The following is a 20086-nucleotide window of genomic DNA, read 5'->3' as shown; positions in this document are numbered from 1 at the left end:
TCAATTTTGGTTTTGACCTGCAAGTCAATTGGAAAACCAAAGGAAATGGAATGTAGTTGCTGGCTTCCTTAGTTTCTTAGCCCTGCCGAAGATGGCAGAGGGGGTCTGATGCTGCTAAAGATATATAAAAAGAATAGCAACCCGGACATCTAGGACCCGCCTGGGTGCTTACTTCACCAAGATAGGCATTTTGGCATTGAGGCCTGGTTAGAAGAGATATCTGCTTTTAGGATCAGAATATATATGTGAAGAACTGTGTGGTACAGCTGCGGTGTGGAAGAGGGTGGTGTAGGCATTGACCTCATTCCTGAAAGTGGACCTGGGCAGAGAGAAATATTTTCATTAGAGGCTTATTAAATTTCTGAATCTGTTTTTTGGTTTTTAAGTAAATCAAGAGAACTTTAAGTAAATCTGATTTAGGACAAAATTGTTATTATTGCGATCAAAACTTGTTTTGTTGATATGAGGGTAGTACTTCTAGTGTTTAATGACTCACTCAAATAATGATCTGAGTACATAATCTAATTGAAGTTACGATATAGGCAGTTTAACAAGTTAATTTATGGTAAACCTACCGTTTTTTTAAACTCCAACTTTTTTTGGGCTTTGCAATGATTTTCTTTTAAGAACTTATTCTATTAGTTATATAAGGACTTGTTTTATAAATTTTTCAGTTCAAAAACTATAGAAAATAACTTGCCCATTAATTTGGGCTAGTTGAATTTTATTATGATTTCCTTTGATTTTTCCTTGTGCAGAAACTGCATCAAAATATTTTGCTAGCCTTAAATTCAAAACAATGTTATTCTGAAGATATGTTTACAGAAAGTTTTTAATTTTGTTAATGTTCCAAATCACCACACAGTACAATGCCATGGAATTTTAAGAATCTGTAAATATATACTGCATACAGAGTGAATTACAAAGTTTTCCCAGGATTTACATAACATATTCTGTTTATGAAAATAATGAAAAAAGTCACATAAACATATATCCTAAAATGCTTTATTTGCGAGTTACGGCTAGTAAAAATTTCTCTCGGATTTCAGCTATCCCAGTGAAATGAGGTTGTACTGAAAATCTTAGGACGTTAATTAAGGGGCAGAGTTAGTGATTTTTTATGATTATTTTTACCTGAAAAATTGAATACAATAAGTCCCAGAACTGTATCTGCAGTAGTTTTTGAGAAATCTGGGGTGAATCCAATAAACTGAGGTATAATCCCTGTTTTTATGTTCAATAACTTTGTTAAATGGGTGAAACAAATAAAACTTTATAACAAAACTTACAGAAAATTTAATTCTGAACATAATGGTTAAGATAAGTTGAATAAAGCAGAAAAATTAGAAAAATATGAATATTATTTAGAAATAGTACACTAGACTAACGTGCATTATACATAATAGTTTATAATAAATGTTCAAAAATAAGCTAGCCATTTTCAACACATTTCTTGGCATGCTTCTGTACCGCTTTTGTTATTCTTTTTATTCTTCAGGGCTGTCCTTAAGTTGCTCAGACACATCTACAATGCGGACAATTAATTCCTCACGAGAATTAATTTTTGTTTTGTAGACAATATTTTTCATCCAAACGCAAGAAAAAATCCAAACTTAAGTGACATCAAACAACTAAAGATGCTAGATCAGGCAATCTTGGTGGCCAGGATTGTGCACCTCCACAACCAATCCATTTCTCAGGAAAAAATTATAATTTTCCTTTGTGTTATTTAACTTATCTTACACAATTTTGTTCACAATTAAATTATCTACAGGTTTTGTTTTTCAATCACTACTTATAACCCAAAAAAGGGAGTCCAACCCCTCCCTATGGGGGATAGGGATTTTCCCTGTCCCCCATTACTTTTTAATCTTTGCATAGAACTAGCAGTTGATGTTAAAGAACAATTTAGATCCAGAGTAACAGTGTAAGGTGAAAAGATAAAGATGCTACGATTTGCTGATGATATAGTAATTCTAGCTAGAGTAAAAAAGATTTTGAAGAAACAATGAATGGCACGGATGAAGTCTTTCACAAGAACTACCCCATAAAAATAAACAAGAACAAAATTAAATTAAATGTAGTAGAAATAATGTAGATATATCACTGAATATAAAAATAAGAAAACATTATGGAGATAGAAGAATTCCGTTATTTCAGAAGTAGAATAACTAAAGCTGGATGAAGCAAGAGTGACATAAAATGTCAAATAGCACAGGCAAAATGAGCTTTCAGTCAGAAATATAATTTGCTCACATCAAAAATTAATTTAAACACCAGGAAAACATTTTTGAAAAAGTATATGTTTGGAGCATAGCTTTAAATGTAAGTGAAACTTGGACAATCGAAGTATCTGAGAAGAAAAGCTTAGGACCTTTTGAAATATGGTACTATAGGAAAATGTTAAAAATCAGATGGGTGGATAAAGTGATAAACAAAGGGGTGCTATGGCAAACTAATGAAGAAAGAAGCATTCAGAAAAATATAATTAAAAAAAGAGATAAACTTATAGGCCATATATTAAAGCATACTGGAATAGTTGCTTTGGTATTGCAGGGACAGGTAGATGGGAAAAATTGTGTAGGCAGGCAACATTTGGAATATGTAAAACAAATTCTTAGGGAAGTAAGATGTAGCGGGTATACCGAAATGAAATGACACACTAAATAGGGAATCTTAGAGAGCTTTGAATCTAACCAGTAAAATGACTGAAGACAATATAAATAAATATATATATATGTGTGAACAATTTTATTTTTATTTCCAAAGCAATACAGTTTTTTAATTTTCATAATAAATGTTTTAATACCTGCATCAGCAGTATTTTTTTTTAGTAAAATTGCTTTAATTACTTTAAATATACTGTTACGTATTGAATTCAGTGTAATAGTGCTGCTCATATAACAAGTAAAACAATCTAGTACTTTTGCTGTAAGTGGGTGTGACAAGCACAGAGACTCTGGATGGGCTGATGTGTTAGAGCACCAGTATTTCAGAGACATCTGCTGAGAGAATCCTTCCCCACAGGAAGTAAGAAGATGCTCACATTGTCCTTGACAAACCACCATAATTGGCAAAACCATGAGAACTAAGGTAACTCAAACAAGGCTGGAAGCCTTGCTATCAGGTGTTCCTGTCTCTCTTTTTTTATAGATTAGACATGGACATAACACCAACTGAAACTAAAACCACCAGAAAACTTCAATTCAGAAGTCAAATTTAAATCTTTGTTTTATAGATAGTATACAAGAGTGACATCGACTGAAAACACCAGACGACTCAAAGCTCAAAAGTAAGCTCAGAAGATAAGCTTAACCCAAAAGGTAAGAAAGATCTAAGGTGTAGTAACTAGTCAGCATCAACAATAAAACAAAAACTCTCATGAAGTTTGTCATTCATCTGCCAAACTCCCTCCAGTGCTAGGGTCACAGTTCAGATAAATGCTGAGGAATTACATGCAACAAAAGACACATCCAGATAGGGGGCCTCCCCTTCCTTAACCTTTGTTTCAGGTTTGTTACAGGTTGACAACAGCGACCACATTGACAAGGACACCTTTAATTCAGCCTTGTGATCCCACCAAACCCTTCCTAAATACCGTGTTTATCTAGAAGAAAATGGTGGCTGTTTTCTGTATGGGGCAAACACTAGTTCATCGTTGCACCCTTGCGTATGCAAATAATTTTATTCTAATATTAATTATAAGTCCTCCCCACAATCCTCAATCCTATGAAGAAAAGATAATGAAGACTGCCATCAAACAGTGAATGAGCTGGAGGAAGAAAATTCAGCAGCCATCTGACAGAGAGAACGAAGAGGTTTGCATTCTCAATTCTGATGCTCTTCATCAGATTCACAGTTCTTTCTAAGTTTAAGGTTGTAAATATTTACAAAGAAAAAAAAACACCATGGAGAGTGGTCAGAAAAAAAAAGAAAAAAGCAACAAAAACTGGGTTCAGCCAACTCAGCTGCTGCAAGAAGATGATAATGATGATGAAGACAAAGATGATGATGTAGAGAACTAAGAAGAAAGTACAAAATTCTTCTTCATCTTATTGGCTCACCAACAGCACATGTGAATGCGACTCTCTCTGCAAAGGGAATTTGCATTGTACCCAAATAACTAAGATTCCCATCAGGTGCATTCTTGTTAGACTGAAAGGCCTTTAGCAGATGGATAAGAGGGGAATCAAGCCTGGATAAAGACATAAATATCTTGCTGATCTCCCAAGAAGTAACCTGAGGTAAAATAACACTCAAAACCCAATCTACAAGGACTGGATTGTGAACCTCAACTTCATCTTAAAATAAAAATAAATATATAACTGCCATTAAATAATTAAATACCCGCCTGATAATTAGAAAGACCCAGTAACAAGGAACCAATGTCAGGCTTTGCAATTAAAAGGGGGATGAATATCCCTCAATACCCTTGCAAGCCAATCAGACTTTTACTTGCAGTCTCTGCGCAAACAAATTCCAACAATCTAGCCTACCATGATTATAAAAAAACGTCCAAATAAGTAATATAATCAATTGCATTAGATGAAATAGCAATTGGATGATGGAGGTTTGAGAAGAAATTTGTGGGTCATAAATAAAATTCCAAATGTAAATGTAAATCTAGTAATAAGTAACCATATTTAACATTAACTTATAAGGTAATTAAAATTAATACGTGTATAAAATAAAATAAATACCTTTTCCTTGTAATCTTCTATATGGATTTTCTGTTCTTCAATCAACATTTTAAGTGATTCAATTTCCTCAATTCGAGATTGCAATGTTTGTTTAATAACTATTACCTGCTGCTGCATATCAATAAATTTATCTCTACAAACCATGACCTGTAAATTTTAATTAATATAAATAAAGATATTAATTAAAGCAAATAAGTACTGACAATTTGAAACCTGATTTCATTTTAAAAAAAATTATATATTAATGTTCTGTACAATTAAATATATAGTTTTTTCCCTACATGTTAAAAATAATAGAAGAAAGTACACATGGAACAAGTTGTACAAATTTTCCAAGTAAAATAAATCTGGAAAGGAAAACAGGTATAGCTTATATAAAATTATTATAACTTTATGATATTCTAATTTTTATAAGAGTACAATTATCTACCTTTCTTGGCTTCCTCATAATTAAATCACACATTGACACTTTTACTACTACTTTTTAAAAGTAGAAGAAATGCCGAAGTTTTGGAAAAAAACTTGCTCATTATTTTTTAGCAGAAAAAAAATGTTAATAATTTTAAATTTTAATTTTATGGAGAGATAAGAAATACAGAGCACTTTCCTAAATTTGTCATAGTTACATCAAGAACGTTTAAATGATTGGTGGATATTTGCACTGATTTATTGTGGTAAGAAACTTTTTCTCTAGATATCACCCATATCAGAGGCTCATCCACCGGCTTGTAAAAAAATACTTCTCAGTTTGATATCTACAGATGCAGGCTTTTCCAGATTTTGATACTAGAATTACAGTAGCCCCACTTTAAAATTATGGTAAATTCTGTTGTACAAAACTAATGAATGTCTTAACAAAATATTTTGTTTATGGAAGAGCACAATGCGTTGCAACATAGCTATTGTTAAATAATTTATTGCAACTCTCTTAAAGAAAATAAGAGATTAAATGCACTTGATGAGCTACCAACTAACAAACAAATTAATTCAATATATAATTTTGGACTATAGGAGCTGGGCTAGAATCTAAATAGAAAATATTTGTAATACCATCTCAGTATGCATATATTGTGTTATCTAGAACAGTCCTAAAATTGCGGTTATTGGAAATGAACAAAACAGTTTCGAAGTTTCCTTCATATATTTTATATGGCACTACAAAACTTACTACCATCCACGCATGTGAGGATGGTTCCTTTAAGTATGTCGCACACAGAAACAAAATAAAATAATAAACAAAATAAATACTCACAGCCTCTTTCTCTGAATCAATTACTTTTATTCTTGCGAAGAGATCTTCAATTGTAGCCTCAGCACAACAGCTCCTTTCTGTTAACTGTTCGTTTTCAACAGTTAAAGTTGTCAACTGAGTTCTTAAACAAGATATCTCACATAATTTGTCTTTATAATCATTATTTAAAGTAGAGTATTGTTCATTAACTTCCTTTAATTTTGCTTCTAATACTTTTATACAATTAATTGTTTCAGATCCCTCATGTGTTTGTCTCGCTGCCTGAAATGAAACAAAATACGATTTTTATTGTTTCTCATTTAAAATAATTTTTCTTTTAAATGTACAGAGTGGCGCACAAAATGATCCAACATTTGTTTTGGATAATAATTATTAATGTGTTTTATGCTTGCAGAAGTGATGGCAGTTCATGAGTATTAGTTTCTTCTCTTTCTGAACGTGCTGTTTGAGTATCGTTCAAAGATGGCTGACAAAGGAAAACTGACTGTTGAACAGCGTGTAAAGACGTGTTGTTTTTTAATGAAATGAAAAGTGTAGTGCTTACACAAAGACAGTTTTGTGCAATTTCCAATTTTGGTGGTCCCACTCATTTAAAACAATATGTACACTTAAAAAACTTTTATAGTGATAATTCAGTATTTGAGATTACGCGCGAATGGCCTGCCGTTCTTTACAAAATGTCAAAGCTGTCAGAGCAGCATTGCTGAGGAGCCCGGGCAAATTAACAAGAAAAGCAATAGCATATCATGAAATTTCTAGGCAATCTATGCACTGAATTATAAAAAACTGATTTGCATTTGTATCCATACAAAAACCAGTGTTGCCTAATTTAATGGTTGACAACAAACATCAAAGAATAGCATTCGCTGAATGGGCTGTAAACCAAGACTGTTGAACAATGTTTGGTTTTCAGTTGAGGCACATTATCAACTAGACGGGATTGTTAATAAACAAAATGTGTGTTTTTGGGCTTCTGAAAATCCACATGTTTCATGAAAAGATGCATCACACTCCAAGAATTACAGTATGGGCCACTATCTCAGGTCATGGGGTAATAGGACCATTCTTTTTTGAACAGATAATGAATGTTATCTAAACATGCTGCTAATAATTTTGTTCCTCAGCTTCTTTCAGAAGGGTTTCAATTAGAATACGAGTGGTTCATGTATGATGAAGCCAGACCGGACACAGCTAATCTTGTTTTAGATTTTCTGCATTCAACTTTTAATGCAGAAAAAGAATTGGTTTGAAATGACTTTTCAAACCAATTTCCTAATCGTTTTGAGTGTGGACAGAACAAGCCCCGAACAGTCCTGATTTGAATTCGCGTTATTATTTTCTTTGGGGGATTTCTAGAGGAAAAGATTTTCTCTAAACATCCTTGTACAGTGATGGAACTTGAGTCATCGAGGCATGCAACTATATAACTGAGGATATGTGTCGTCAAGTTATTAACAACATAGCAGTTCATGTTAAGAAGTTGCTAGACATAATGGTGGTAATATTGAACATGTGACAAGCAAAACATAATCTCAGGGTACATAGTAAACGCGTTGTATTTTACTCTTCTGTATTACGATTAAAATAAATATTTTTTAACAGAACCAAACGTTGGATCATTTCGTGTGCCAGTCTGTAGCTGTAGAAATGACAATTATTTCCTTGATTTTAAGTTTAGTTAATTGCAAACACCAGAGACATGAAAAAATTATTTCTAGCTAATAGGATATTTGAACAATGTAGGTAGAGAGAAACAACCATCATACTCAAATGTTATCTCCTATTGCATTTAATTTTCCCTATTTCTTGTTTTGAGAATACAATATATCTATGAAATATAAAATATATCTAATTTCTATATTTTTTGATTTTATATATATTTCTTGGTTTTCACAAAAATACAATCATTTATTATTTGTGTAAACACGCATATTGTTATTTCAAACTCAAGTAGTAAATAATAACAGTTTATTCAGATAGTACATTTTGGTTATTAAAACTTATTATCACCTAATATTAGTAAAAATATTAAGTAAAAATTTCATATGAGATGAAGAATAACTATCACAATGAATTTCAATTTAAAAAGGTTAAAAGAAAGTTGAATGGATGTTAAATGAGATCCGCCTTACTATAAAAACTATTGCTATGGGTGATTGCATAGTGAATTTCTACCAGAAGTAGTAGAAAAGTAAATGTTTATCTTTGCAAAACAGAAATGAAAGAAAATATTTTACTATAGTATTTGAATGAAAAAAGCAGAATGTTAGTGGTAGTACAGCAATGGGAACACATCAAGTTGGTCTCGATTTGCGAACTTGTCATCACAAATCAGCTGATTTCAAAGTTAAGAGTTCTAAGGTTCAAATCCTAGTAAAGAGAGTTACTATTATATAGATTTGAGTACTATATAGTGAATTCCAGTGTTCTTTGATGCTTGGGTTTCAATTACAATTATATATTTTGCATTTGTGAATTCTGCGTTATATTTAGTGTATTTGTTTATTTAATGAAATATATGTTATTTTTTCAATTTATTATAATTTTTTTAATACCCTAACTTAATAGGCACTTTCTATTAACTGGTTAAACACACTAATTTTAATTATTTTATAATCTTATCTATTACAAAACAGTTCCTTTTTCATGTAACACCTGCAAAAAGAGAAATCTTTTTGATGTTCCAGTAGATTTTATTCTGGAAATGATTGTATATTTATTTGGACATGTTTAATAGACACTGCACATCATACATGTTAATTGTTGTTTATATTGAATTTGGCATTTCCACACTTATAAATAGTAACTTAATAATTTAGTTTAATAAGGGTGAATTATTATATTTTTTGTTACGTCTAGTTTTTGTTCTCCTTCTCACAAAAAATTTTCTATGACTGCTGCTCTCCTTTGTAGGAGGTTGAGGTAGAGGTAGATGGTGAATTAGTTTTAATTATATAGTAATAACCTAAAGAACAAGAACTGTTTTGTGATTCGCAAAAATGACATTTTAAATAATGTAAATGTACAGAGAGTACAAAATCTCAACTAAAATAAAAAAAAAAAACATGCATATATATACACACACACACAAAAAACACAAACACTTCTGAACCCAGGGAGTAAAAACAGTAAATCATCAAGCCCAGATATAAGAGTATGTCAATACAATCTTAACATAGAAAACTAATAGCTACACAGAAGATAACCAACCTATGAGTTATAAAATAATTTCAATATTACTACAATAATTTACATAAGTAATATAATTATGAAGTAAGTGTAAATATTGTTAATGCTTAATTAATGTTACTAATAATAATGTAATAAATGTTATATATATTTATTAAACAAAAGTGTATTTATTGGGAAATTTTTCCCCAGAAATTAACATACTTAGAAAGAAAAAATTTCAATTTCATAATAAAAATTAATTTCAAATTGCATTTACTCAATTATTAAAAAAAAAAAAATTTCTCACTTATTTTTTATAATTATAAATGATTTAACAACAAATATATTTGTGAGGAGCATTCAGAAGTTCTTTGAATTTGGCTAAAAGTATCAGGAGAAAAAAATAATATTTTACAAATTTAATAATCACTATTTAACGTATTCATTTACATAAATTTTTCAAATGTCTTTTAAATGCTGTTGTATAAAAAAAAAATCATACTGATTTAACCATTGGTATTTTTCCCCATTGTAACATCATAACATCTTCAGACTCATAATTTTAGTAAAGGAAGGAGCCTAGAGTGATGAAAATGTAGAATAATTGTTCTTTTCACCTAAGAACTCCTGGAATGTCATTCCCATGAGAATGAACTTAAGTCATAATTAAATGTAAACATATTTTTATTGTAGATACAATAAACTTGCATTAATAAAATAGCGAGATATTTAAAATTTTGAAAGTATATTCTTTTGAATATTGTTTATTTACTTAGAACATATCACCATTCATACCAATGCATTCTAATTTGCAAAAGCATTTGAATTTCTTAATTTTTGTGTTACAGGTATGTATGTCCTACACCCTTCTTCCTACACAGCAACATAACCAGATCTTGAACCATGTTGTTCCCTTGAAACAAGCTAATTTTCTTTCAACTGCATAAAAATATTTGTACAAAGTTTGGGTTGTGTGAAGAATAAGCCAAACAGCTTGAAGGTTATGAACTCACCGAGTTGGTCTAGTGGTGAAAGTGTCTTTCTAAATCAGCTGGTTTGGAAGTCAAGAGTTCTAGTGTTCAAGTCCTGGTAAAGGCAGTTACTTTTATACAGACTTGAATACTAGATAGTAGATACCAATGTTCTTTGATGGCTGGGTTTCAATTAACCACACATCTCAGGAATTGAACTGAGATTGTACAAGACTACACTTCATTTACAATCATTTATATCATCCTCTGAATGGTAATTCCTGAAGGCTAAACAGAAAAAAAAGAAAGCTTGAAGGCCATGAAAACTTATGTGTAAGATGTAAACAACCTCTAAATGAGTTATACTGTATGCATACTTTTCACATCAAACATTCATTTCTGTTTCTTTAAATATTAACCAGTTTTTTCAGGGCTCACAGTAAGCATTGTCTTTTGTGTTATATTCTTGAGGCAGAAAGTTAGTGAGAACCCTTAAATTAATGGTCCTTTCTTCAAGTGGATGATGGTTTGCCATAATAATTTATATTACTGCCATATTAATTTATATTCATATAATTTATATTAACTTTAACTTTTTTGCTAGTGTTATATCTTCTCTTCTTTTGCTTTAAGTTCATTATTATGATAATGGTATTTGGTCTACTCATTTAGCTGATTCCAACATCAGTTTCTCCTTTTATACTACGGAATGGAATGGCTGAATGCAACTTGTACTTTTTAGAATTTGGTAGTGTCAGTCAATTTAAACACACACTGCAAACATAATATTATAAATGAGCATGATAAATTCTTAACTGTCATTTCGAGGCTGTCGGAAATTATGTTGCCACAGAGTTTAAAAATTCCTTATTAAAAATTTTATTAACTTATCATTATTTTTTGAATACCCTTCATAAAATTAAAAAAAAAAATCTATGTGTATCAACAATATCTTAATCTTTCTTTAGGTAATAAAGTAATGTAAATAGTAATGATGTCTATTAAACTATTTCAGTAATGTCTAAACAATATGCATATGTGCTCTCCATTATTCTATTTATCTTTTAAAGGATTCCTATTCAATTTATGCCCATTGCATCGAAAAATTTCTGAAACAATTTTCAGCCAAATTTTTTAGATATTTTGTGTTAACTGTTAATGTAATAGTGAATAAGAGCTCTGGGTAGACTGTAAACTTTGTACCTCGTGTCTAATGGTCTAGTCGTTTAGTGGTTCTGGTAATGTCTCAGATGAGAGAAACCTGAAAATTGATGGGGATATGTAGTAAAAATTAAATGCTATGATCAACGCTAAATTTAATAAACTGGCTTTTATAGTTCTCCAAAATTAAACAGAACACTGGATGGAGGTTCCACAAAAAAATGGTCGTGCCAGTCAATAGCAACTTAAAGAAAAACATTGTGATAACGTTGAAAAGAATTATGATAAATGAATGACTGAATCAATGCAAACTGACCCATGAATCTTTAGCTGGGATTCAGGAAACTTAGAATGCTCCTCATGTAAAACCAAAATTTAATAAATTAAAAAAATATTAGTTCGCACCTAAAGTTTAAATGTGAAATGTTGCATGTTGGGACAGAATAAAGTTGTATGGAATTAATTTTATTTCAGTGATGGCAAAAACAAGAACAACAACAACAACAATAACAATATTGTTTCTGGCTCTGAAAAACTCCAAAAATGAATGACAAATTGACCAAAATAAATTATACCATTTAATTTTGTGTAAAAAAATATATTATGAATCATTCAATGCTAAAAATTATAACAAATTTTAAATTTGAAGTTGTTAGAACAAAATACAAAATCTTGTCTTGGTATAAAAAAAATCTTGCACTAATAATCCTTATGTTATGGCTAGTGTAACAAAATGTGCCTCTCAACATACACTAATTTTTAATAAACAATAAAATAAATTCAGATGAGACTGTAAAATGCATGCCACTGCAGCAGTTTCCATCAAAAAAGGTTTACAGTTTATTTCTAAAAATCTGACAACAATGTGAATAAAAATCGAAATGGAAAATTGACTTTTTTTAATAGAAATAATTAAACCAAAATTTCAGACTTAATTTTTAAAAAATTAATTAGGGACCTAATCTGACTTAAAATTTTCACATCTTCCTATGAATTTTTTTAAAAGGTTTTGTGTGAAGGTATAGAGAGAACAATATTTTAATTAATCATCTACTGTAATTGAAATAAAATTTAATAAATATTAGAGTTATAAGAAACTGAGATTGACAACAGGACAAAGTTAATTTCTTCAATTATTTACAATATAATGGAATCCTTGGCATCTAGAAACTATTGTGAAAATAAATCTTGGCTGATGATATTCCTTTCCTAATTCAATATAGAATATTGCATGTCAAATAACAATCCATTAACAGAAACCTTTTATTGTAACGCTTTTTGGTTTCTACATTTCACTTTTATAAAAACGAAAAAACAAACATACAGCTAGTCATACTGGTACTGAAGAAGTATATACAATAATGTATATATATATATATATATATATATATATATATGATATCTGGTATAATTAATAAATGATAAATGAATTATCATTTATATATAGGAAATTTCACAAACTTTGGGAAGAAGCAAACTATTTTTATGAGAAATGCTTATTTTGTTTAATAAATAAAAAAATGAATGCAGGTCTATATTTAAAATCTTCATACTGTGTGATATTGCTTCACACAAGTATAAATTGAATGTCATAATATATTAATTTAATACCTAATCATCTTAATACTAAAAAAATAAAAACTACACACTTCTTTTGTATTTGTTGGGAGATGAGCAAAACAACACTGTAACATTTGTGCTTGGCAGCTTAACTTTTTGCGTTCTTCTTGAACACTAGATAGCTCATTCTTCATGTTATTCACAACATCTTCCATGTGAAGTATTTCTTTTTCCTGCAGTTTAAAGAAGAATTAAAAATAAATTTTACAGAAGAAAAAAGCATACAAATGCAACAATATGCATAATTGGTGTTTAATAAATGATGTAATCCTTAGGATAAGAATGCACAACTTATGTGAGGGTAAACTTTATGATAATCTAATTGCCAGATAGTAACACTATACTTAAAAGTTTTGCACACAACAGTTGAAGTAACTTTTCATACCCTAGTGTCATTTCAGAATCTATCCTTTGACTTGTGTCAACCATGTCATTTTGAAGGATGGATATGTGATTATTGAAGACTTATTTCCAGTACACATATTTCAAACATGTGAATGGTGAGTTTCAGAAGAAATCTTCCAGTCTGCAGTCCCAATACATAAACTGCTGCATCATGTTTTATAAATAAATTTTATGAAACTGGTAGTGTACAGGATTAAAAGTGTTCAGGCTGATAATTATTTTTAACTGTTCTTAAGTACATGAGTATTCTGAGCATGTCTCTAGCTCAGCCAGAAAATTTTTGTGGAACAATTTGAAAAATTTTAAAGCAGCAGAAAATCTTGACAGCAACAACTGTTCACAGCTGCTGGTTTTTTGGCTACAAAAATATTATAATTACTTTCTTTTTTATTTCAATTTTTTGTCAATGAACATGGGCTTGAAATACTGGATATATTTATATTCGTGAAAAGGCTTAGTTTCACATGGATGGGTATGTGAATAGTCAGAATAACAAATACAAAGTAATAAAACCCTCATATGTTTCACAATCATTATGTACACTTATAGATAGTGCTTAAGATATAATCTCCTGCTACCATGACAGGTATCCTTTACTTTTTGAAAAAAAAAAAAACTATAAATGGTGAAGATTATCTAGTCACAATCCAACAGATTATTAGATAACTAGAAGAAAACAAATGAGAATGTTGACTCAGCAAGATAGTATTAGCCCCAATAAGTTAATTAAATGATAATTACATAGGAAAAATATTTTGGTCACTCCTTGATCTCTTACACCATCAACGTTTTTTGTTTTGAGGATATTTAAAAAGTGTAATTTTTCATAAGAACCAATGTTTAATACACCTAAAAAACTGAAAACCAAAAAGGGAAATCTCAAACATTATGAAATATAGTTACAAAAGTCATGAAACAGGTAAGAAGCTGCATTAGGGGAAATTGCATTCAGTATCCACTGTGAAATTAAAGGAATATACAAATAATTAAAAAACCAATGTTAATGACATACTCATTACAATAATGAGTAAAAGATAAACTGTGTGTAGGACCAAAAGAAACCTTTCATGCAAAAAAAAATGTATATATAATTATTAATAAAAAATAAGTGGGAATAGAAGAAAAACCTATGAAAAATTATAACTGAACATAATTATGAATGATGGTGCAAAATGGGATCATCATGTATTAGTTCTATCAGCATTCATTTTTAAATAAGTGGTGGGTCAAAAGAATCTGGTTTAAGCAGAATCCTGAATACAATGAAATATTTCTTTGGTCCCTTGAATCTCAATAAAAAATTAGTGTTAATATCCCCTGTAATAATGATGCTGCTGCAATAATAATTCTGTAATAATGATCCCTGCATGGCTGCTGTGGAAATGGAAAGGAAAGCTCCCATATTAAGGGAAACATTTTTTGTCAAGTATATGCGTACATCATAATCATAGAAATGATTTGTATTCAATGTATTTCAAAAAGTGCTAATGTTTAGTTTTAATGTTACATTTACTTATAACGCAAATTATATCTTGAATATAATAAACCTGATTAATTCTGATAATATATTAGGTTGCTAAAGTCAGAAGCAACAGTTATAAGACGCAGTGGAGAAGCTTAATCAGAACAATTCACAATATGAAAGACAGATATCAAACCAGCCATTATGTATAAAACACAATGAGAGAAGGGTTATTTAAAACAATGCTAAAAGATGCAAATACATTATGAAAAAAAGTAAAAATTATATATTATATGAAAGGAAATTGAAGCTAGTGAACTCAATAGCTTAATTGTAAACAGACAGACTGACATGGTGCAAGGAACTGCCTCAGAGCAGAGAATTGTACAACCACATGCTTATATACAAGTACAGATCTTCACTATTAAGGTCATCAGTATCAAACAAGTTATGAATAAATTGTTGTAGAAAAAAAAACAAATTGGATGAAGATTATACCAAGGAAATTTTTAACTTTTTAATTTTTTCTTTCTACATTTGACCTTCCTATAATCTGAATTATAGAATAGAATTTTATGATTAACATCTTGTGTACCTTCTCTTGACAACAGATAAGGCTTGACAAAAAAATATTCAAATTTAATGGACTTAAACAAATAATATTAAAACAGTACATTAAAATCAACCTGTTTAACACTTTTTTGCTTTGAAAACAAATTCAGTCTTTTGCCAAAAGGGAGCAGACACTCTTTGTGGTACTGTGGCCTGCAGTCATCCACAGGAATTTTTGGTACACGCTTCGAAACTAAATTACGGAAATCTTATTTCAAAAAAAAAATAAAAAATAATGTTACGCAGAAAATGTTAAGGAACTAAATATTTTTTGAGGGGGAGGGTGAAAAACACTTTTGCGTTATCGTTGTTGGGGTCAGATAGTAACAAAAAGGCCTTTTTTTTATATTTAAATATTAATAAAATAAGGTTAAAACTAAGACGAAAATTTAAATAGTAAGATTAACTAAAATAATAAAAGAAACATAACCATTAACATACGATATGTAATACAAATAACAAAATAAAATGTATGATTGGTTATCATTAAACCTTATTGAGAGTATATATTGATTTATCTTAGAAGTAACAATACCCTGTCTGGTACATTCTTTTCATTTCCTAGATGCGCCATATGTCTCTTGGCAATTTAAATTTGTGGTGTAAGGCTGCATAACATATGCAGTCCACAAGGACGTGGTGCACGCACATCAAGTGGCAGTCACATCATATGCATAGTGGTGTGTTTTCTGCCGACATCAGGTATCCGTGAGTGGCTCTGGTAGTCACTTACAGATAAACACATCTTTGATGTGTTAGAGTTTATTATTCACTATAGCAGTCCAGTCACCTTGCTACCTTCCTTGAAGTGTATGTTTAATGGAATTAATAAAATGGGTAGTTGTAACTTAAGTAGTAAAAGACAGTTAGCTTCATACCTTTAGCAGTGGAATCCACACGTTCATTACCCAGATTCCCACATGGTTAGGGATCCAGTAGAAATCCACCTGTGTATTGTTATGATTCACTTCAGTGATTATATTATGTATATTCGGTGACAATAGGATGTCTGGAATACAAACCTTCTAAAACCTGGAGAGCACTATATGAGTCGCTACAGATAAGAATGTGACAATATTTTGATTTAATGACATTCAAAGCCATTCAAGACTTATAGTACAGCATTGTAGGCACTTGTAATACAATACAGACAAAACACATAAGATCTGTTACTTACAACAAAAGCGCAACCAATAGTATCATTCTGCGTCAACCCATCTGTGTATACTATACTGCGTCTGGGTTTGTCTCTGATAGAAAATGATAAAATATTTGCTGAAAGACAAGAGGAGTTGGAGTTGTTAATTTTTTATTGTGTATATGGTGAGGTCATAATTAAAATTTATGGGGTCAAATCTCCTTGGAGGATATGATCAGAGATAGGTTGGGAAAATAGGTGTGTCAAAATTTAAAAGGTACATTAAACACCGGGTATGGACACCCATTGGTGGTATTATTATGTGGATGGTTCATATCATTGGAAATTAGAGTTTGTGAGGACTATTTTAAGAACCGGGTGATTTGGTTGTCCTTTACGATGGCCAGAGTAATATGCTAGCAGCTGGTCCTGCCTATTCCAAAGTGATGGCTCACTGCAAACAACAAGAATGCTTGCGACAGGGCTTGATCTAAAGGCATCAGTGGTGAGAGAAAGAAAAAGAGTGGCGTACAGCATCCAGAATCTTAAGTAGGATAATATGCATTGAACAGTAGACGATACAGCCATAATCCAAACTACAGAATAATAAATACTTAAACAGCTCCCCACTTGGTGTTTCTAAGGACTCGTAGCTATCTAGAATTTTTAAACATCTCCCCTTTAATTATTTTACGTGTTTGACCCACAAGACGATTGTCGAGCAAAGAGAAAAACAGATGTGATTTTGATGGTACTTGAAGGTAGGCTACTTGTTTTGGAAAAATCTTTGATGATTATTAATAAAATGTCAGGGAATACAATTTTACTAAACATAAATTACTATTCAGGTATTCAAACATACAAAATTATAATCTTTGCCTTCTGATGGAGGTTTTAGAGTATCACAATCAGGAAGTGCGCCAACAAATTTCATATATAATTCTTTCTTGCACATTGGTGGGTGAGGAGGCTGAAAAAAATCTAAGTATTAATTTTAAGAAACATTATTAAGACATTTAATTTTAAATCTTAAATTTAACAAAATCATATCACATACATTATTTAAATTATAATTATAGATACGAAAATAAATATAAAAAATAGTACAAGTTTTATGTATACAGTAAAAGTCACTTATAATAAGATCGTCTGTAACGGTAATGTGGTTGAAATGAGGAAAAAAAGATAATTGGTTGGTTTCCTATATAATTAATATATAATAAAGTGTGTCTTAATGAGCTAGTAATGAAATAAGAAGTTGGTTCTTAGCAAATAGAAGTTGGTAATGAGCAAATTATTTTTTTTGAACAATAAATTTGTTCCCTGACTAATTAAAATTGCAAATGATTTTAAAATTTAGGTACAAATATTAAATATTGAAGTCATTATTATGTTTGTAATAATGAATGTTGTAATGATGTTGTTCAATTAAACTAGGGAGGCAATGACTTCTTCACAATAAGTGAAAGTGGGTAATAAGAAATAACCCAGATGCAGTAATAATCCATGTATAGTTTTGTACTGACTATTTTTGGATTCTGTGAAATTCCATTCTTCCACTATTATGAAGTTTTTACAGGTAGTCAATTCTTAAAATGGATTTGTTGATGCTTTGTATATGCTTTGAGTATATTCGTGTTTAACTCAGTATATATAACTCCTGAAGTCAGTGTATTTTCTATGAGTGTGTTGTGGTGGTTGTTGATAAATTTTTACTGCACAGAAGTAATGTCGAGCATCAGAAGCAAAATTCTTTCTGTATGTGACAAATTAAAAATTGTTGAATTATTAGAAAATGGGCGATCTAATTCTGACTGTGTAAAATTCATGAACTTTCTACTTCCACTATCTTAAAGGTCTGGAAGAACCATGATAAGTTAAGGATACCTTTTGAAAAAAAAATCAGTCTCAAGTAAAGAAGATAAAACTGTGTGAAAAAAATTATTTGGATGAAGGTCTTATTATGTAGTTTAAAGTGAAGAGGAGTGAAAATGTTTACATAAATGGGTTAATATTGAAAATTCAGGTAGAAAAATTTGCTGAACAACTAGAATACCAAGGGATTATTTGTAGCAATGGTTGTTTGAACCAACTTAAAAGCAGACATCATATCGTTTTTGCAAAAATTAGCAGTGTAAAAGTAGCGCAGATAAAACTGAAGTTAGCAATTGGCTGGCTGAAAAATGGTCACTAATAAAATCGGGATATGAATGGGAAGACATAATTAATTTGATGAAATGGCCTTTTTTATCAATTAACTTCAACCAAAACATTTAAATTTAAAAGGAGAAAAATGTGTTGGAGGAATGCATTCAAAAGTTAGGCTTACTGTTACACGGTTCTTATGTGTTAGAATATGACTGTAACTGAAAAAAGAAAACTGTTGGTAAATGGAAAATCAAGAAACTCCTCTTTGTTTTAAGAATGTCAAAAAACATCCAGTTAAGGACTTGGTCAATACAAAGGGATGGATGACTTCTACAATTTTTAAAGCTGAAACTCATAATTGGAACTGAACTGAGAAAAAAGAAGTGAAAAATTTTATTGCTAATTGATAACTGTCGAGCACACCCAGTACTGGAAAACCTCACTAAAAATTAAAAAGAAAAATTAAAATTTTATTTTTGCCCCCAAACACTATTGTAAAACTACAACTGATGGATTAAGGTGGTATCCACTCTTTTAAAGTTCATTTCAATGTTTACTGATATTTCAATTAATTGATTGCTTAGAAGAAAAGAATGAATTTAATCCAATGCTATGAAATTAATCAACAGAGGATGAGATAATGTATCTTAAACTGAATTTTCCTGACGACTGGAAATGACTTCAAGCGCCTGTTATAATATCAACACTGCAGTTGAATGATTCAAACAAGTCTATTTCAAGTATAGTAATAAGTATAAAAATATTAAAGTGCCAAGAAGACAAGAAACCCACTTGGAGCACTTATTTAGCAAGGCAAATTGGTATCGCTTTTAACACGTTTTTCATGATTTTTGAGAGGTTATAACTTTTTCATTAGTACAATACACAAGAAACTATTTTATTTGTCATAAACATTTACAAAAACACTGCAAGTTGTGCAAATTTGAAATTTTTATCATCAGCCCCAACAGGGTTGTTTGAAGCCAAAATTTGAATCTTATTTTAAAAATGAGTTTTTAATAATTCATAAAAATTTAGGGGTAAGTATATCACCATTAATATTATTTAAGGTAAAACCACTAACATACCTACAAATAAAAGAAATAATTCAAACTGTGTATGCCATCCCTGCCTCTTGAAAAAAATGACCAAAAGTGAAATTTCACCGTTTTTCATGTTCAAATTTATTGTTAATTTTCTCATAGAAAGAAGAGAGTTATGTAAACCACTGGACCAATCTTTTACCTTGAGAAAGTATGAATAAATTGCTTTTTGTTTCATCCTTTCAGGACCAATAGTTTTTTAGTTCTGATTTTTTCCATAAACCCTTACAATCACAAAAATAGTTGTGCACTGTAACAAAAATTGCCGCCACAGGCAAACTGCTTAAATAAGAAATTAAAAAAAAGTATATTTTTAAGATCCTGGGACATGTATGAAACAAGT

General features: G+C 30.4%; 1 protein-coding gene across 1 annotated transcript in view; it reads right to left on the bottom strand.

Annotated features, from left to right (window-relative positions):
• The window catches only part of LOC142325700 (uncharacterized), a 118513-nt gene that overhangs the window by 31628 nt on the left and 66799 nt on the right, over positions 1–20086 (bottom strand). The window contains exons 15-18 of the mRNA XM_075367728.1: positions 17355–17462; positions 12905–13048; positions 5953–6213; positions 4701–4847 (exon numbers count right to left, since the gene is read on the bottom strand). Of these exons, the coding sequence (XP_075223843.1) occupies positions 4701–4847; positions 5953–6213; positions 12905–13048; positions 17355–17462 (660 nt within the window). The remainder of the gene's footprint in view (positions 1–4700; positions 4848–5952; positions 6214–12904; positions 13049–17354; positions 17463–20086) is intronic.

Source organism: Lycorma delicatula, chromosome 5, assembly GCF_047948215.1.
Source record: "Lycorma delicatula isolate Av1 chromosome 5, ASM4794821v1, whole genome shotgun sequence".
Taxonomy (NCBI): Eukaryota; Metazoa; Arthropoda; class Insecta; order Hemiptera; family Fulgoridae; genus Lycorma; species Lycorma delicatula.
This window is presented reverse-complemented; position numbering and strand designations above follow the sequence as displayed.